The sequence below is a fragment of the Zootoca vivipara genome, chromosome 10, assembly GCF_963506605.1.
Source record: "Zootoca vivipara chromosome 10, rZooViv1.1, whole genome shotgun sequence".
In the NCBI taxonomy this organism is placed as follows: domain Eukaryota; kingdom Metazoa; phylum Chordata; class Lepidosauria; order Squamata; family Lacertidae; genus Zootoca; species Zootoca vivipara.
The window spans coordinates 49,557,972-49,577,398 of record NC_083285.1 but is presented as its reverse complement, the minus strand read 5'-3'; the positions used below and the strand labels follow the sequence as shown (position 1 = coordinate 49,577,398).

General features: G+C 42.5%; 2 protein-coding genes across 3 annotated transcripts in view; one reads left to right on the top strand and one right to left on the bottom strand.

Annotated features, from left to right (window-relative positions):
- Window positions 1-7,801, bottom strand: part of NUP37 (nucleoporin 37) — a 28,987-nt gene extending 21,186 nt beyond the window's left edge. Inside the window, exons 1-4 of the mRNA XM_035127026.2 lie at window positions 7,747-7,801; window positions 4,874-5,080; window positions 4,009-4,133; window positions 2,451-2,523 (exon numbers count right to left, since the gene is read on the bottom strand). Of these exons, the coding sequence (XP_034982917.1) occupies window positions 2,451-2,523; window positions 4,009-4,133; window positions 4,874-5,029 (354 nt within the window). The 5' untranslated portion in view covers window positions 5,030-5,080; window positions 7,747-7,801. The remainder of the gene's footprint in view (window positions 1-2,450; window positions 2,524-4,008; window positions 4,134-4,873; window positions 5,081-7,746) is intronic.
- A 94-nt stretch (window positions 7,802-7,895) lies between these two features.
- PARPBP (PARP1 binding protein) overlaps window positions 7,896-19,427 on the top strand; it is a 35,580-nt gene continuing 24,048 nt past the window's right edge. Inside the window, exons 1-2 of one of the 2 annotated variants that reach the window (XM_035127993.2) lie at window positions 7,896-8,000; window positions 16,653-16,806. In XM_035127993.2, the coding sequence (XP_034983884.1) occupies window positions 16,657-16,806 (150 nt within the window). In that variant the 5' untranslated portion in view covers window positions 7,896-8,000; window positions 16,653-16,656. The remainder of the gene's footprint in view (window positions 8,001-16,652; window positions 16,807-19,427) is intronic. The other variant, XM_060279904.1, reaches the window with a different exon arrangement.

Below are 19,427 nucleotides of genomic sequence, written 5' to 3'. Positions count from 1 at the left end.
ATATTTTTTGTTATAAAATAAACAAAGGAAGTTAAAGAACAACTGGTACAAGCAAGCAAATGTAAAGTGAAGATCTTAATTATTATCTGTCAGGGTAGGATACAGGGGACAAAAGAAATGGCTTGTGTTGGACCCAAGCAATTTAGAGCATTGCAGCATACAATAACTATCTAGATTGTGTGTGGAAAACAGATAAAGCCAATAAGGCTCTCAGAGACCTATCTGTTTTAGGAGATAGCTAGTTCAAAACAGGACAGCTTAACAGCCAAACAGCCACTAACTGCAGCCTCGTGAAATGAGCATATCAATGGAACCTAGCACCATACCTGCACAAAACCTCACCTAGCAACCTCAGACACTCACTAAAAGTGGGGTTGGAGCAAAGCAGACCTTTTATAGGATGCCACAGAGAAGGGCATGACAGGATGATGACCATTGTCCCATTATGGTCCCAAGGATAAAGGGGGAAGGCAGATCAATTATTGCAACACCAAGGAGAGCTCTTAGTGAGCAATTTGCTCCAACAAGGGTTGGAGCTGAGGTTTTTGAGCCCCTGCCTCCCATCCACCTCTCCTGGGCTCTGCTCCCTTTTGGAGAACTGAAATGCCCACCCTCTCGCCTTCATAGAGGCACTTCTCTTGTATCCCATAGCCTCCCATTTGCTGAACTCCCTGCACAACTGCCTTGGTGAGAGTGTGGGAGACACTCTTCTTCAGCTTCAGAGAAAGGTGCCCATGAGGGTTCTTGCTCTGGTTCTATGTGTGGCCAGAATGCTCCTGGACAATTTGCTCAAAGAAAGCATTGTAGACCCCACAGCTGTATAATTAGTACTTCATAATCAAAAAGGCTGCAGAAAAAATAATTGAGAACAACAAAGGTGTAACTGACCCTGCTGATTTCTAAGCAAAGTTTGACCTTGTGGCCATGGATGACAAATTCATACAATCTAAAAGCTATATTGATGGGGTCTGAATACTAATGAAATCCAGTTGTTTCTAGGAAGGAAAGTTAGTAATAGGGAAATAGCTAGTTAGAGAAGTATTCATCCAGATACAATCTTTCAAATTAGGGCCAAATAGTCATATTTTTACGGCCAATTGGCACTTTATTCCTCCATTACCACTACCAGCAGACAAAGGTTCCAGCTTCTTCAAGCTGGCTTTCAACATGAACATGTTGAAACAACTCGCAGACAAGCTGCGACTGTAGCCTCTCCATTGGTGGGAGAAGTTAACAGTGATCCAGAAACAGAGAAAGAGAAGAACCAGGGCAAGACTGAACATCTGCTACCTTGGTGTTTTTAAACTAACTGGGCCATGTTCGGCTGCATATTAGCCATTTTGTCTACAAAGTGGGTAGCAAAGTATTAATATTGAGCATAAGATGACACAATCATTTTCTTTAACCATACACCTAAAATAGTTCTACTGGACAACAATGTAAATGAAGGAATACTACAGAACTGGCATTCAAAACCAGCATCATCTCATAATTTGTAGTGTTTTCGGAATAATCATTATACATTTTTGTATTTAGTCTTGCAAGTCTCAGCATGTTACCAATTCAAACAATTATATGTTTAATCAATTGACATTCAAACTTCTGTTTATTTTACTATACAAGGACCTATGGAAACCTATTTCTTGTCTGATCAAGCTGTAATAAGCATTGCTCACATCAATTATATAGTAAAAACAATCTTCCAAAACAGTTTACATACATGATTAACATCATTCATCAAAGAAGCTCCACTGACATTAGTTATAAATCAGAGTGTTAATATATAAAGTCTAGCACCAGTAGACTTTCTGGCAGCTTGAACTATCAGCTCAATCTGGGAGTGTTAATAAACCACCTTAATCACAATAGTGTAAATTGTAGTTTTAAAACTATCACAACTATGACTTGTAGAATCTCAACATTATTTGGATATGTATGGGAGGCTGTTTTGAAGAAGGATAAATATTATTCAAGAGAGTGATTCTTAATCATGGATTAAAGTGATATTTAATTATAAAATAGTAGCTGCTTCAATAGGAATATTTATCAGACACAAGATTTTAATTTCTTCTTGTAAAACAGTTCCCTGCATATTATTTCCATAAATTATTCAGGCACCACTCTGCATATTTCTGGTATTCTTCTTCCTTAGCATGCCATATTGCTCTACCTTCATGTTCCTATTTGTATCTATTTTAGACTGAACAATTACTAGGCAATTAAAGAACATTTATCCATGTTATTAAAATTTTGCCTTAAGAAGTATACAATGGTTTTGTTCTGCAAGAACACACTGATTTTAAAAGTGTTAAAACTAAATGATTCAAGGTTTACAACATTTATGTAACTTCATAAATACCACTCCAATAATATTTACTTTTAAAAAGTTGACATGTTAAATAAAGAACACAAAATAGCATTTATCATTATAATTTGTTTCTCCTTCTCACCTTATATCCATTATTTTCTTGGAGATCTGAGGTGAATAACCTTAATTTCTTATCAGCAGCTGCAGTACAAAATCTAAGGTAATTAGACAAGCAATACATTCAGTCATTCCATACAAGTGAAATATAGTTGGCAATGTTATTAAAGATGGATTTCTCGAAGTAAATTTGCATTCATTATAAAATGAAAAATAATTAAGCTGCCATATTTCTCTGAACATATACATTAGATCACAGCCAGGCAGGAATTACTCGCAATTAAAGAAAATAATACCGTTCCTGATTTTGTATGTTAGTATGTTAGGAACAACTTATATGTATTGATGTGTGGAGCTAATCAATAGCATTTATGTAACTTGTAGCTCATAGCCAAACATTTATGAAAATAAGAAGATAGCAGGAAGAAAACCCTAGGAGGGATCTGAGTCAATGCCGATTATGCTAGCAGTGCTAATCAAATAATTAAATATCATTCAACACTTTCAATTACTCAAGTTTCAGTTACTCAAGTTCCTTCAGCCTAATATTGTAACTTAATCAGATTTAACATAAAATAGTACAGGCAAAAACTGAAAAGGCAAAAACTGCTATGACACCTTACCAAAGTCTGAGTTGCCTCAGAGGAAATAAGCAAAGGACAATTTACCCTGGCGACCAGGGCTCTCAGACCCTGCTGCACAATGCAGCACCACATGGAACACATGAACAGTTTTCTTCTGCCTTGGATAGCTACAGGAGAAAGTGCTGTTCACATAGCAGACGTGGCTCTGTATTTCTGGGTTGGCTGTGCACACAGAATAGCATAAGGGGACCAATTGCTTCTGTCCCTCTGTACTGGCAAATTATTGCATGTGACGAATTAGGCTGCTTACAAAAACTTGTTAAAACTTGGTTTAACAAAAGGTACTTTGGCAAAGTTCCCCCACTCCACACCAGTATTGTTGCTACAGATTAATGCTAATACTTATCTGGACAAATTTCTTTAAGACTCTCAGGGAATGGGCATTGCTTCACAAAAGAAACTCCAGTACTGCTTGTATGACAGATCACCACATTGTTTCATTCCCTGTTCCTGCACACATTTTGTTTGTTGAACACAGAGTTTATTTTATATATACAGTAGCATTTGTTTTTAAACACAGAGGTTTATCCATCTCATTCATAACTGACTTTCCAGGATGAGTTGTCTAAGGCTGCAGTTCTACACACACCTACCTTGAAGTAAGCTCCATATAACTCAATGAGACTTGCTTCTGAGTACAGTCGAACAGAATCTGTTCAGGAAGTCTGTACAACTTCCAAAACATTCAGAAACCAAAGCGTGGCTTCTGATTGGTTGTGTTGCAGGAAGCTCCTGCAGCCAATCGGAAGCTGTGGAAGCCCCGTTGGACATTTGGCTTCCAAAAGTAATTCACAAACTGGAGCAGTCACTTCCAGGTTTGCGGTGGGAGCTAAAACGTTCAAGAACTAAGCTGTTTGAAAACCAAGGTACAACTGTAGATATGTTATTAGCACAATAAAAAATGACCAAGAAAGTTTACATTTCAGCTAGATACATTACCGTATCTGGGGAGATAAAGCATCAAGTCTAGTTTCTGGACTCCATGCAATGACATCAACTCTAATCCCATGATGAAAAACTCTTAGCGTTTTATACTGAATTCCTTCCACTTCTGTATCCTCATCCTACAGATACATGCAATGCACTTGTGAGCAAGTAATAAAACACCGTCCATCTCAAATATTTTGTGATAGGATAGACTTGACAAACAACATGGGCCCTGAATTATTTATTTGGGGCCTGGCTACATGGGATTGCAGATTCTTTGTGCACTTCCTCTCATGAGAAAGATCATGCATTTCTATATAATTACCTGGGGGTAAGGTATATCAGACTCATAGGGACACACCTCTGAGCAGACATGCATAGGATTGGGTTACAGCAATACCATTATATCCCCATGTATTCATGTGAGGAATCCTAAAGAAGCCATGCTGGTTCCCCCAGCTCCCCTCATGTTTTTCCTGTCAGTATTCCAAACTAGTGAGTGCTATCTATGGAATGCTTTATGAAGGGCTTTCCCCCAGAAAGAAATCAATTCTAATCAAATATAAACTGCATTGCAAATATATATTGTTAAATAAACAACCAAACAAGCAAATAAATAAATGCTTCTTTAAAAAAATCTTTTTTTAAAAAAAGATTGTGCCTTTTAAATGCGATATGCCACCTTAGGTATCTTTGGCAATAAAGACAAAAAGATGACAACCAATGGTTACAAAATTATTGTGCGCACTTATACATAGAACTTCTTTTCTTACCCAGTGCATCATTCACATTTTCAGCTTCTCAAAACTAATAGCCGCATTTGTTTTCAAGTTACAATGCCTTCTTAATAAGCTTCAGATCCACAAAGCATACTAACCTGGAACCTGCAGGTCCCAATAACGACATAATTATTGCCACCATATGCAATGAGTGATTCTGCAGTGCCACTCTCAAATGGGTTGAATTCCACCACATGCACGTAATCTTCACACTCCACAGTATAGGATGCACTTCGGGAATTCTCCTGCTTCATCTTCAGTAAATGGATTCAAGTCAACAGTAGGCTCCTCAGGTGGAGAAGGAACTGAATTGTAAATGCACATGAATACAATTGGGCTGTTAGTTATCTGCTTTTACTCAGAGCCAAGTTCCACTGTGTCAATAACACTTTTGCTCAAGTAACCAATTGCAGTTTGAGACTTGGAAGTTGCATTGAAATAAATGGAAGATAGATAAGGTCTACACACACAGGAAGATAATGCAATATAATTCAGAAGTAGTAGACTGGACAATGAGTAAAGTTTTGAACTTTGTCTTTGCACAAGTAAAAAACAACAACCCCAGCATAGCAAAGAGTGCACTGGGCGTAAACCTTTACTTTTTGATATACTAGCTTTGGTTTTTTATAACATATGCGAGGTCTTTTGCACATAGCAGCATTATCCTTCACCTGAGGTCTAAAAAGTCCGCCTCATTCTGCTATTTTTTAGTTAAGGCACTTTTACTCCACCTGTCAAACATGCTCCTTGGGCAGCCGACAAGCTTTAAGAATTGAATTAAATAAAGCATACAAATAGTCCGACAGACAACATGAAATAGTAAGGAGAGTGTAATTTTATATCTACCTATCTATTAATTCCTCATCTGAAGTAATATATTTATTATATACTAGCTGGCCCTGCCACGCGTTGCTGTGGCTAATTCCTGTGACTGCCACCACCCTGTGTAGATCCATGACGTATCCTGCCCCCTCCTCCCGCCACCCCCTGCTTCTCCCTGTGATTCCCCCCAACCTGTCCCGTCCCATGACGTATCATGCCCCATCTTCCCCCCACCCCCGGGTCATCCCTGTGACTGATCCCACCATGTCCTGACCAATCCCTCCCCCCCAACCCAGGCAAGTCAGTACCTCCATTCAGCCTAGTCTGTAAAGGCTTCGGCCTAGTATGTAAACAGCAGCCGAGGTGCTGTTGAGAGGGAAGGTTCTACAGGTGCAGTACCAGTGTAGCTGCCGCTAGAGGGCGCTGGTTTGCAACCTGGTTCTTTTCCCAGCATGCACTTTTGGCTGAGTGGTACATTCTGGAAAAGGGTTTTTGGGGGGTTTCACCTGGCGGAGGTGTGGCATCTGTCTTTGAAAACCTTATAAGAGCCTTCGGACATTCGCTTTGGACGTTGTGTTCAAATTTGAATGGAATCGGTGAAGCGGTTTCAGAGAAAAGTGGATAGTAACCCACATGCCCAGTATATATATATAGTTTAATAGAATAGATATAGATGGGAAAAGAGAAGGAGAGGAACAGGAAAACAAGCAATTGTGTAGACTAGGCTTCACTTCTGAATATATATCTTCTTGTGCTGCAAAGGAAATAGAACAGCACCATAATGGGAAAATAATTCTTTTGGATCACTGTGTTTATGTTTTGTACCATCAAGTTATATATAAATGTTGCTATTCCTCAGGCATATGAAGATCTTATCTTTTCCCCTAAAGGTTTTTTACTTTGAAGGAATATTCATAGAAATAGATGGTCCTAATGTTTAAACACCCTTTAGAATCAAGGCATAAAGCACAGTGGTGGTGGTCTACATGAGCTGTAGATAAGCTGGGTGGGATCTGATCAGTACCTTAGATGGGTGACCGCCTGAAAACCACATGTACACCACCTTGAGTTCCATGATGAAAAAAAAGGCAGGATATTATGTATAAGAAAATGAAACAATTCCACCTTGGGATTTGCAGATAATCAAAACATTTCTCTCACGTTCATTTAGAAAGATAGATGAGCGCCACAACCCCAGAGTCGGTCACGACTGGACCTAATGATCAGGGGTCCCTTTACCTATGATTCTTTAAAAAAAATTTTTTTAGCGCCAATGCTTTCATTTTTTCACAACAGGTTACTACTGTTCATTATTTGAAGTGGGTCTTTTTGCATGTAGTTTTTCCTGTTGCAATATAGCTGTTACTTCACAACAACTCTTCTTCTGTCCCTCAAAAATAATTGTTCAGGTTTGACTGCTCATGCCAATTTTGAGAGAATTAGAAGCAGCCTGTACAACAGCCTCTCCCAGCCCCAAACTGGCACTTTCTAGTTGCTGCTTGAACCATCGTTTCCTAACCATACTGATTGGGGCTGATGGGCTTTGTAGCCCAAAGCAACTGAAGGGCATCAGGCTGGGGAAGGCTGTTGTACATTATCCAGAGTGAGGTGGCAGTGCAAGGCTTTTAGGAAAATCAAGGCTGGCTGCAATATTTGAAAGTTGCTTATCAAGTGGTTCTTCCCAAGTGTGCATAAACATTCCATGCCAGCAAGCTTTGATACAAAATAGAAAGGAGAGCCAGCCTATTAGTTCATATCAAAACAAAACGGCTTCCATTGTTGCCGCTGCTGTATTTTGAGCAACGCGTCGTTCCCATCCAGCATTTCCTAGGGGTGAAACACCAGCACCGGCAGAAACGTGCTACATATTTTCCTGGACGCTTCAACCGGCCCTAAGAACGATGTTTCTCTCTACATGAGGTATTCCTCGCACAGCACAGCGTTGAGCTTCAATGTTAAAAAATTAAATCTACCCTCTCCCCTGCCCTGAAGACTGAGGCGATGCAACCTCCGCAAATCTCCACCCTCCCATCCCTCAGAGACTGGAAGCAGCCGTTAAACCGCAAGACACCCCCCACCCGCCCTGATCCAGCATAATATTCATAAGATCTCCCACCATTTTAAAAAAAACAATTCCAAATTTCCGCACCTCATTCTCTGAGCCGCACGCTCCCGCGAAGAATTCAGCACTTCCGGTATCTGCCCCCAACCGCGACAAACCTCTTCCGGGTCACGGAGCGCAGCGCTTGCTGATTGGCTAGTGGCGACGAGTTTGAAATTAAACCGCCGCGAACAGCCGGTTGGCGGAGCGTGCGGAGGGTTGCTTAGCAACCCACCGGGCTTTTTTTTTTTTAGTTCCAGCGTCTGCTTAGAAAGGTGGCGGTTCTGTCCCGCGACCACAGGGTGAGTAGGGAGGTGGTCGTAGCTCTGCCGGACGAGGAGAGGGAGAGCGGTGGGGCGGGGAGGACGTTAATAACGGCGCTGCGAGAAGTTAGGGTTGCCAATAGCGCCCTGGTCTCTTCTTGCTCCCAACAGTAGTACATCCCATGCTGGATGGGAATGTGTAGCAGGATTTTAATCACGCTTGTAAAGTAACAAAAAATATGGACAGTTTAGATGGATAATAAAAAAGGGACAACGAACTGATAAGCAGTTGTAAACATTGTTATTAGGACGGGGGGTACTGAGATTCAGAGTAATATCTTTATATGGTTTTTAAATTATATGGTTTTTAAACGCTGCCAATAAAGGCACGGCTGCGGTGACTAGGGACACGAGGGAGGATTAGGCATATAATCTATTACTTTAGGGTGAATGTGTGAAAAGGCTTTCTCGAACTCTTAGCAGGTGCTTGGTTAGACATTTTCTCCTCCCACCCCACTTTTAAAAGTTTTTAAATTTTGTCTTCTGTGCTCATTCTTTCACAACAAGGAGCCAAACCTTACAGCTCCTGGAACATAGTGCAACACTCCCACCCACCCCGCCAGCACAGGGAAAAAGTGATATATCGCTGGTTTTACCAGAGCTTTATATGTTAAACTAGCTGACCCGGCCACGCATTGCTGTGGTTCTTTCCTGTGATTCCCCCACCCCACCCTGTCCCGATCCATGACGTATCCTGCCCCTCCTCCCTCCACCCTGGCTCATCCCTGTGTTTCGGTAGGATACCCTTCCCTCTGTTGTTCCTGGGGAGTGTTGGCCCCTCCCCTGTATCTCCATACCTTGGCCCCCACCCTTCAAAAAGGAACTGTTAGGTTCTGGGTCAGTGATGGGCAACCTTTTGAGCTTGGTGTGTCAAAATTCGCCAAAAAACCGAGCATAACTCGGGTGGTGTGTCACTTCGAGAAATAAAACATAATTTCACAATATTTATAGTTTAAATAACAAAAATGTATAATTGTAATATATAACGGTATTTAATAAACCAAAAACTAATTATTTAACCAAACCAAACTAAAAACCCCTTATTTATCACAAAGTGTCCAGACTTGTTGAGCTTTTTTGGGGGAGGTGCGGACCAAAGTTTTGGAGGTTTTTTTGGGTGTGTGTGTGTAAAAGTTGCTTTGCTTTGGGGGGGGGGTGCCCCAAAGCTGCTGCGCTTTGGGGGGGGGAGAGAACAGAAATAAATGACAAATAATACCTTTGCTGGAACTAACACGCAGCACCGACATAGTCTGCCAAAGTGCCAAAAAACCTAGCACAGAACGAGTTAAAAATGAACGCCGTTACACCCAATCATAGTCTGCCAAAGCACTAGAAAAAACAGCACAGAAAGGGTTAAAAAACCAATCTCTGGCTACCAGCAGCAGCAACAACAACAAAAGGATCCTGGTTTTAACAGCGGAGCTGTAGCGTGAGGAGGAATGGGAGAACAAATGGGAGGAAAGCAACAACAACAACAGTGCGAATGGGCTGGTGGGGCGTGTGCCAGCAGTGAGGGCTCTGCGTGTCATGTCTGGGTTCTATTTCCCAGCATGCACTTTTGTCTGAACCCTCTGTTGTCCCTGGGGAGTGTTGGCCCCTACCCCTGGTATCTTCCTACATTGGCCCCCAGCCTTGGAGAAGGAACTGTCAGTTTCTGGGTTCCATTTCCCATTATTTACTTTTGTCTGAGCCCTCTGTTGTCCCCTCCCCCCTGTATCTCCATATATAGCATGAACATTTCTATCGGGGGTGATGATGCGCCCTAGGACCCAGAGAACTACTTAAAGAATCCCAACACGGGGGGGGGGTCAAATAGTGAAGCCCCATAGCCCCGTAGCAACAGACAGGCCCAGACAGAAGGAGGGGGATCATATGGGCCACTTGGCGCGGGCCTCCGAATCTAAAGGGGGCCTCAGTCAGCATATTCACAATCATTAAAATGAAAAAAGTAACAAAAGGGTTAAAAACAGGGCCACATTATCTACCTGGCCCGGGCCCTGTAAGGGCCTGGCAACAGAAGGTGCGTTTTGAAGCACCCGAGTTGTTCAGTTCCATAAAAAACCCAGGAAGTGGCAAGGGGAAGGTAGGGAATTGTAAATGGGATGGGGGGTGGCCACTGCAAATATCTAGGGAGAGAAAGTGCGGAGGCGGGGTTTGTGGGTGTGGCGCGTTGTTGTGGCTAATCCCTGTGACTGCCCCCACGTGTCCCGATCCATGATCTATTCAGTTTGTCCCCCCCCCCTCCATGACCGGAATATCTCATGACGTTTTGAAGGATGGTATTTATTTTTGTATTATGGATTGGGGGGGGGGGTAGTGATGCTAAATTGTAAAGTAAAAACCCCTTGCCGTGCAGGAGCCTACATAAATCAAAGGCCGTGCTGCGGTCTGTGCCACCCCCCCCCAGGCAGGCCCCGACCTCCACTTGGCAATGTTGGTTTTTTGGTGGTTTTTTTGGGGGGGGTAGTGGTGCTAAATGGTAAAGTAAAAACCCCTTGCCATGCCCCCAAGTGCATTGCTGTGGGTTATCCCCCCCCCCGGGCCTGTCAGGAGCCTACATAAAACAGAGGCCGTGCTGCGGCTTGTGATAATGGCCGACTTGGTGGTTTCAGTTGCTTGGTTGATGATGTCATTTGGTTTGTGGGTGTGGCTTAGATTTCACAGGAAGGGAGGGGGTGGAGGAGGGTATAACGCCACTTGAGGGCGCTGTTTGACTTGGTGGAAATCTAGGTCTGTACCTGCCCAGATGTGTGATTTGAGGGATTTTTGCCCCCAACAACGCTCGGGGAGTGGCCTGGATCGTTGTGTCAAAATTTCAGGACGATCGGTCAAGCGGTTACGGAGAAAAGTGTAGAACACAGTTTCACGATTTTTACATTTATATATATATATATATATAGATATCGCAAAGTTGAATTCGTTTCAGGTCACTTTGTACCAGCCTTTCAATCATCCTGATTTTCTGAAGTGAGTGACAGTTACAGTTCAACAATAAAACAGGGATGAGATAAAATCACAGCTGGTGTGTGTGTGTGTGTGTGAGAGAGAGAGAGAGAGAGAGAGAAGGAACCAATAAACGATTATTGCCATTAGGCTTTAAACATCTATGTACTTACAAGTGCAGGATCCTCAGTCAGTCACAATGTGTTGAGGAGCTTCTCCCAAAGCTTCAGAGCCATCACAGTGGCTTCTTGCTTAATAGACACAATAAGTGCCTAAAGGTTCTCATTCATAGGTCTTAAAGGAAGGAACATATGGAAGGAGGTATACAGTATAGCCCAAACTTTTAAAAGTATGTGCTAGCACCTTCAAATTTAGTCTGGGAATACATTGGCAACCAGTGGTACTTTTGAAATACAAGTGTTATATGCTCTCTGTTGCAAGCATCAGGCATTAATCTGGTTGCTGCATTTTGGTTTACCGGTAATTAGATTTTTAAAACAGTCTTCTGTACAGCATTATATTAGTCTTGATCCATGGTCACACCAAGGACCCACACTTACATGTGAGGGCCCACTTCTTAGTTTCTTACCATATATGTGACCAGTTGAAGAGCAACTGTCTAGATGAGAGATTATGAGGGCATGCATGAGTGTTCAGGTCATGGGCGTAGGCAGGGGGGGCAGGAGGGGGCAGCTGCCCCCCCTAGAAGCAAAAAAATTAATGTATTTTACAGACCATAACCAGCACTTTCCCCCTCCAAAAACTGAAGTGGAAAGGGCTTTGCTTTAGCAAGAGCAGCTAAGTCTCCGCTTGCTGGGGGGGGGGGGGACACAGCAGTAACAAAAACACATCAAATAAATAAAGCAAAGTGGCTACCAGTAGTTAAGCAGTTAAGACAATGGAGCATATATCCCCAGGCAAGATTCGATAGCTGACCATTTCACCCTATTGTGGGAGTTGTTAATGAGCATTCAGGAGCATTAAGAGTTCTATTGGCGATTTAATGAGGGTGCAGACTCAGAGGATTCAATTTGACTAAGGTGGCTCTGCAAGGCTAAAAAGAAGTGAATAAGAAAGGGGGGGGGGCTGTAGCTTTGACAGACACAGTGATGTTTATAAAAAGCATTGGTGTTCCAGTCTGCCCCTCCTCCTGCATCTGTATACTGTAAATCAGGGGTGGCCACCTCCCAAGAGACTCTGATCTACTCAGAGTTTAAAACTGGGGTTGATCTACCCCCTTTTGGGGGGTTCAGGTCAAAGCTGTTGAGTTTTTTTTAAAGGAAGGGAAGCCCTGTTTTTTGGGGTTTAGGTCAAACTTGTTGAGCTTCTTTTAGGAGGGAGGGAGGCCCATTTTTGTTTAGGGCTTCAGGTCATAGTTCAACTTTTTGTGGGAGGTGGAAAATTTTGGGTGAGCTTTTTTTAGGGGTGCCAGTGACCTACCAGTGATCTACCACAGACATCCAGTGATCTACTGGTAGATCACAATCTACCTGTTGGACGTGCCTGCTGTAAATCAAGCAGAGAGAAAGCTGCTTACAAGGCTCCTGTACATGCAGAGTTCCAGCATCACAGCGTCACCCAGAGGCACCCACAAATATGAGTTATCCCTCTCTCTATTTCTTCCTTCCTTCCCTCCCTCTTCCATCCTTAATAAAATACGGGGGGGGGGCAGATAAGCCCCACATAGAAAGCCCATCAACATGGGGGGATGACTCTTTCAAATACGGTATTTACCAGTAATTGGGGGGGGGAGGCACCTAGGCCTCTAGGAGTTGGCTGCTATGCCTAGGAGTAGGACAATTCAAGAAAGCAGAACGATGCATATGGTATGGTAATATATCAATAGAATCGTAGAATTGTAGTCGGAAGGGACCACAAGGGTCATCTAGTCCAACCCGCTGCAATGCAGGATTTTTTTCCTAAGGTGGGGCTTGAACCATGGTTGAAATATTATGCTGATATGCAGCAACGCCTCGGAGCCGTCGTGGCTGCGGCCATGCCTTGCCTCGCCCTCGCCCGCCCTGCCACCCCCTCTCGCCTGCCCGACCCTCCCGTCCTCTTGCTGGAGAGTTCCAGCATCACAGCGTCATCCAGAGACACCCACAAATATGAGTTATCTCTCTCTCTATTTCTTCCTTCCTTCCCTCCCTCTTCCATCCTTAATAAAATACGGGGGGGGGCAGATAAGCCCCACATAGAAAGCCCATCAACATGGGGGGATGACTCTTTCAAATACGGTATTTACCAGTAATTGGGGGGGGGGCACCTAGGCCTCTAGGAGTTGGCTGCTATGCCTAGGAGTAGGACAATTCAAGAAAGCAGAATGATGCATATGCTATGGTAATATATCAATAGAATCATAGAATTGTAGTCGGAAGGGACCACAAGGGTCATCTAGTCCAACCCCCTGCAATGCAGGAATTTTTTCCTAAGGTGGGGCTTGAACCATGGTTGAAATATTATGCTGATATGCAGCAACGCCTCGGAGCCGTCGTGGCTGCGGCCGTGTCTTGCCTCGCCCTTGCCCGCCCTGCCACCCCCTCTCGCCTGCCCGACCCTCCCGTCCTCTCCAGCCAAGCAGGGTAGCCGCCAACGCTACCAGCCCCAGAAGCACAAGGTGGCCGCTGCTGCCACCGCCACGATGTCATCAGGCCCGCTGGCCCTTTAGCCCCACCCACTTTGTAGCCCCTCCCCTTCCGTGCCTTGGCCCCGCCCCTGAACGACCATGGCTTGCCCCCCCCTAGTTTAGATCCTGGCTACGCCCCTGGTTCAGGTGTCTCTTTTAGGAATGGGCATAGTTGCCAAATTAGCAGAACCTGAAAAAAGACTCTGCCAGTAGAAGGGGGAAATGCCAGCCTTTTTCAGGGGCTTTCCCCTCCAAAGTACTAGAGCAAGATAGTTGCCTAAGATATAATGTGTCTCCCAGATGCCTCATTCCTACAAATAAAGGGGATGAAGGAAAAGGCAATGGGAATTTCCCTCAGGAGTATCACCTTATAGTTTTGCTGCTACTTTATCATCATTATTTAAATGTCCAAACTGTCATTCATCCAAATATGACAAGGTGGTTTACAACAGAAAAATGCAAAATACAAATATTTGGTTTAGAACTGATTGCTGCTTTAGAGTAAAATAATTCCAGAATTTTGACTTCATTAGCTTTAGTGCTCACTATGGTATGAGATGAAATGACATTCTAGGGTGCTCCAAGATAGTTGTACCTTAAGATAGGGTTAGGGAATCTTCCCTATGGAGAACTGGCACACAAAGCCATTGTAGAATTGGCCCCCAGGTTATTTTTATGTACCTTCAAATGACAGGATTTTTCTGTCATATTGTCACTTTGGTAACTCGTTTTACCATAATCTTTCATATTTCCCTGTTGTTTCTGGGTCACATTTATTCTTGAGCCATGTTCTGTCCTTATTGAATATCATTTAGATGTAGTTACAGGTAGGTTGCCGTTTTGGTCTGCTGTAGTCAAAACAAAATAAAAAATTCCTTCCAGCAGCACCTTAGAGACCAACTAAGTTTGTCATTGGTAGGAGCTTTCGTGTGCATGCACACTTCTTTGCTTCTCATAGAATCATAGAGTTGGAAGAGACCACAAGGGCCAACCCCCCTGCCAAGCAGGAAACACCATCAAAGCATTCTTGACATATGCCTGTCAAGCCTCTGCTTAAAGACCTCCAAAGAAGGAGACTCCACCACACTCCTTGGTAGCAAATTCCACTGCCGAACAGCTCTTACTGTCAGGAAGTTCTTCCTAATATTTAGGTGGAATCTTCTTTCTTGTAGCTTGAATCCATTGCTCCATGTCCGCTTCTCTGGAGCAGCAGGAAACAACCTTTCTCCCTCCTCTATATGACATCCTTTTATATATTTGAACATGGCTATCATATCACCCCTTAACCTTCTATTCTCCAGGCTAAACATACCCAGCTCCCTAAGCCGTTCCTCATAAGGCATTGTTTTCAGGCCTTTGACCTTACTTTCCAAGTTCCGGACTGCAGAATCCGGGACCGGCAGCCATTTGACACCGGAAGTTGTGTCGATGTAACTTCCGGTGTCGCTTTGCCCTTCTATGGGCACCCAAAATGGCTGCCGCCGGCTTTGAAAATCGCTTGTGCGCATGTCAGAAAGTGCTCCGACGCAACTTCCGGTGTTGCTCCGCCCAACTATGGGCACCAAAATGGCCGCCGCCAACACCGGAAGTGACGTCTATGCACTTCCGGACATGTGTACATGCGGCTTTTGAAGCTGGCGGCGGCCATTTTGGTGCCCATAGAAGGGCAAATCGGAAAGAAAAAAAATGGCCGCCGGCAGGAGAAAATAACGGAGAAAAACGGGAGACGAAGTGATACGGGGGACCACCGGGGAAAGGTATGTAAAAAGGGGGTTTTCCCGGGGAAAACGGGAGACTTGGCAGCTATGCCTTTGACCATTTTGGTTGCCCTCTTCTGGACACGTTCCAGCTTGTCTGTATCCTTCTTGAACATGCCCCTAGTCATGGAGAATATTATGTTTATCCTGTTCTTTTATAGGTTTACCCCTCTTGTGTAGTTCAAAATTATTAAACTAAGCAGTGTTAGAAATTAGCCAGAAGCCAGGCACATTTTGCTACTGGCATGGGTCCAATTGCTACCATGAGATCTCTGGATGCCAAGTTGGCAACTGACATCTCCATCTCACTGGCTGGTCTCTCCAGCTTTCTTAAGCAGGTAAGCAGAAGAACTTATTTATTTCATTTATATTCCACCTTTTCCTCCAAGGAGTACATGGTTCACCCTGTTGTTGTTGTTTAGTCGTTTAGTCGTGTTCAACTCTTCATGACCCCATGGACCATAGCACGCCAGGCACTCCTGTCTTCCACTGCCTCCCGCAGTTTGGTCAAACTCATGTTTGTAGCTTCAAGAACACTGTCCAGCAATCTCGTCCTCTGTCGTCCCCTTCTCCTTGTGCCCTCCATCTTTCCCAACATCAGGGTCTTTTCCAGGGAGTGTTCTCCTCTCATGAGGTGGCTTAAAGTATTGTAGCCTCAGCTTCAGGATCTGTCCTTCCAGTAAGCACTCGGGGCTGATTTCCTTCAGAATGGATAGGTTTGATCTTCTTGCAGTCCATAGGAGTTCACCCTACTCCTCAATTATTCCCTGCAATGACCCTGTGAGGTAGGTTGAGGGACTGTGACTATCCCAAAGTCGCCCAGTGAGCTTCATGACTGAGTGGGGATTTGAACTCTGATCTTCCAAATCCTGGTCCAACACTTTAACCACTAAACCACACTTCTGAGTACTTCTGCTATAGAGCAGCTATATAAATTAAGTAGGTAAATAAATATGGGGGAAGCACTTAGAGAAGGGTCTGAAAGATTTTAATTGAAGTTTGAATTAGTTTTATTCTGGATTGTTTTATTTGGCATTTTAATGTGTTGCAACTGCTTTGGGATTTTTTCTTTAAAATACAAAGTGGTATAGAGATGATGATGATATTAATAAGATGATATTAATAATAATAATAATAATAATAATAATAATAATAATAAATCTCCTTGCACAAAAATACGCCTAGACATTCAGTTTTGGCAACCTCAACTTAGGTTTAAGCTGCCATTTGGTGATTAGCTTATACATCTGAGTTTCTAACACTGAAACTAAGTAAAATTTGTATTATTTTACTTTTTAATTTTAGGACCATGGCTTCCCTTCAGCAAAGGATCTTGAATATTATTCAGTGTTTTCGAAAAGAATGGCGCTTATTTTCAGAATCTGAAAGGACTACTGTGTGTGGTGTAGATTGCATGCTGATGGCTTTGTACCTATCGGTTGCTGAGGTCAATAAAAAGGTTAGTGAACAAAGTTAGAGAAATTTTCTGTCTTGAATACTGTGTTCACAAGGTGCCCAGATAAAGCTGAAGGATGCTGTTACTGCTTCTGATGCTTGAGAAGGGAGGAGTCTTGCTAGCCTTGCTTATCTTTCTCATTGGGCTGTTTCAGATGCAATGGGAAAATGCGGGTTTTTTTTGCTATATTTATGAGTTCCACTGAACACTCTTCTTTCTTCCCCATGCCATTGACTAGAAACCATTCATCCTCACTGGAGAAAGTTAAGGGGTAACACTGTTACGGGAACAAACCTACTTCTGGCCCTTTTTGTCTCAAATGGATGAGGAATAAGGCTCTTGACTTCTGTTTCTTTGTCATACTCAAGCATAACAGAATGTTGGGAAGTGTTAGATGCTAAATGTTTTGGCTGTTAACATTACATATATTTTAATTTTCTTTTCTTTGGAATGGAATCAGTTTAGCATATCCATGTGTATGTCTTTAAATATATGCCTAACTACTTAAATGACCCAGGATCTTAATGAGGACTACATTTCTAATAAAGTTGGAAGTACATATAATTCAAGTTACAATTACTGCAAGGTTAGCATTTGTGTAACTTGGTTACAGTGGAACCAATTTTTTCTTCTCTGTCCAAGTGCAAGCAGCTGAAGGATGAAGTACCTCAGCAGACTTTTCCAGGAAAGCTCACTTTCTTCTGCTGAGACTGACCATGGAAATTTTCAGCTCAAAAGGATTTTACATCATAAAATTATAAGCAGATGAAAAAGTGGGGAGGGTTAGTGAGGAACTTGTTTTTCAGCTGCATCTGTAACATTATGCTTATAGTTATATATACACTTTTCTGACAAATGATATATTTTTGTTTAACAAAGATCTTTAGTGAAAAGTTGGAACGTGATCTGGTGGTTTGCAAGGGCAAACATTGTTATCAAACCAGACCAAAAATAAGCATTATTTCTGTCAGATGAGTTAACATCACTTTTAAAAGAGACAGAGAGCAATCCAAACCCCTCTGCTGGTGTGGGGGCTCTGCAGGGAGCACCCCAATGTGCTTGCCCAAATGGTTAGTATATGGAAGCTGCTTTCAGAAACAACTGCAATTCTGTGGGGTTGGGCCAGCACAGGATCCACTGGGTCTTGGGCCTGCCCTGCTGCTAATCATGTGATTGGAGTGTACCCAGTATGGGCCTCTGTTGCACGTCTCTGGCAGCTGGTTCAGCAGAGGCTTTATATTTGTATTTTATTATAACTTTATCTTAGTTAGCAAACTTATAAAACACCAGCCTCAAATAACTAACATGCTTAGTCTAGTTAATGCACGAAGGGGTTAAACTGTCCTTCCAGGTTTAGCTCACTTTGGGGAAGGGACTACCTAATGAAGCCGCTTCAATCTACCTGATGAATGCAGTGTGTGAAGAGGCTAAGTTGGTTGCTCCAGCTTAGTCACGTGGCTCTAACAAGCCTCTCTTGAATTCCTATACAAATAACTTAGGAACTTTCACCACTATGCAACTAAGCCAAGTTTTACTGAAATATATAGATCAAGGGTGGTATAAAAATTTAATAAATACTAATAATAATACTGTCTGTGCAACCTTTTCTGAATGCTGAATGGAAAAGCACATGGACTTGACCTTTGGAGAGTTTGTAAGTAAGCCATTTTTAACTTACCAAATTTCTATGTTAGGGGAAGAAGGAAGCTTTGGAACTCACAAGGGCATATTTTATAGATCTAACAGCGTATATTTCCATGCTTTAGTTTGCTGCATATTTAGTGATTTTAAATCTCTGCTGGGGTTCTCTCACCAAAGAGTACTTGCCCCAAACTTGGCACCCAGGAATTCTAATTTTATACCTATTTTTTCATTGCACTAACATATAGGTAGCATGGTTTCTTTGTAATTCCTCCATAGTAACATGATGCAACATACATCCATTTCCGGTGTAATTATTCAAAAAATAATAATATTTAATAATTTCTGTAAAGAAATTTTGTTAGAAATTTGGAATTTAGAACAAAAAAAACTCTGTAGTAATCTGTTCAGAAAGTACATTATTATTCCAAAAAACATTTGGAAGAACTGCAAGGCTTTAAGATTGGTAAAAGTTTGATTTTTTTCACTTTATCCTTGTGAAATATAATATTCCTGTTGTCTATCAGAGAATTAAAGTGTTGAACTTTGTGAACTTCCTTTATAAATTAGCCAGCTGGCATTTATTCCTAGCAAAACATTTTCTGAGTCCTACCACAAACTCTCACAATCCTTTCTATGAATAATATGCTGTCACGGTGGGCACCTGATCATGAAAACTGATATCTGGACAGCATTTTTATTTGGATTTAAAATGTTTTTACAATACCAGTATAAACACAGTTAAGCTCTGTAAATTCTTCATCTTGTGAGAAAAGATTTTGACTGAATTATTCTGAAGCTTAACTAGTAGTTGCACTTCAAAGAGCTGGTTTCAAAACAGTGTTTTTTAAAAAAGAGCTGCAACCACCAGACTCTTGCCATCACTTCCTGGGCCCCCACCAGCTGCTATGATGGCAACTACCAGACAGCCAAACTACCCCAGCAAAACAGTTCTGCATTCTAGTTCCCAGCATACTTTCATT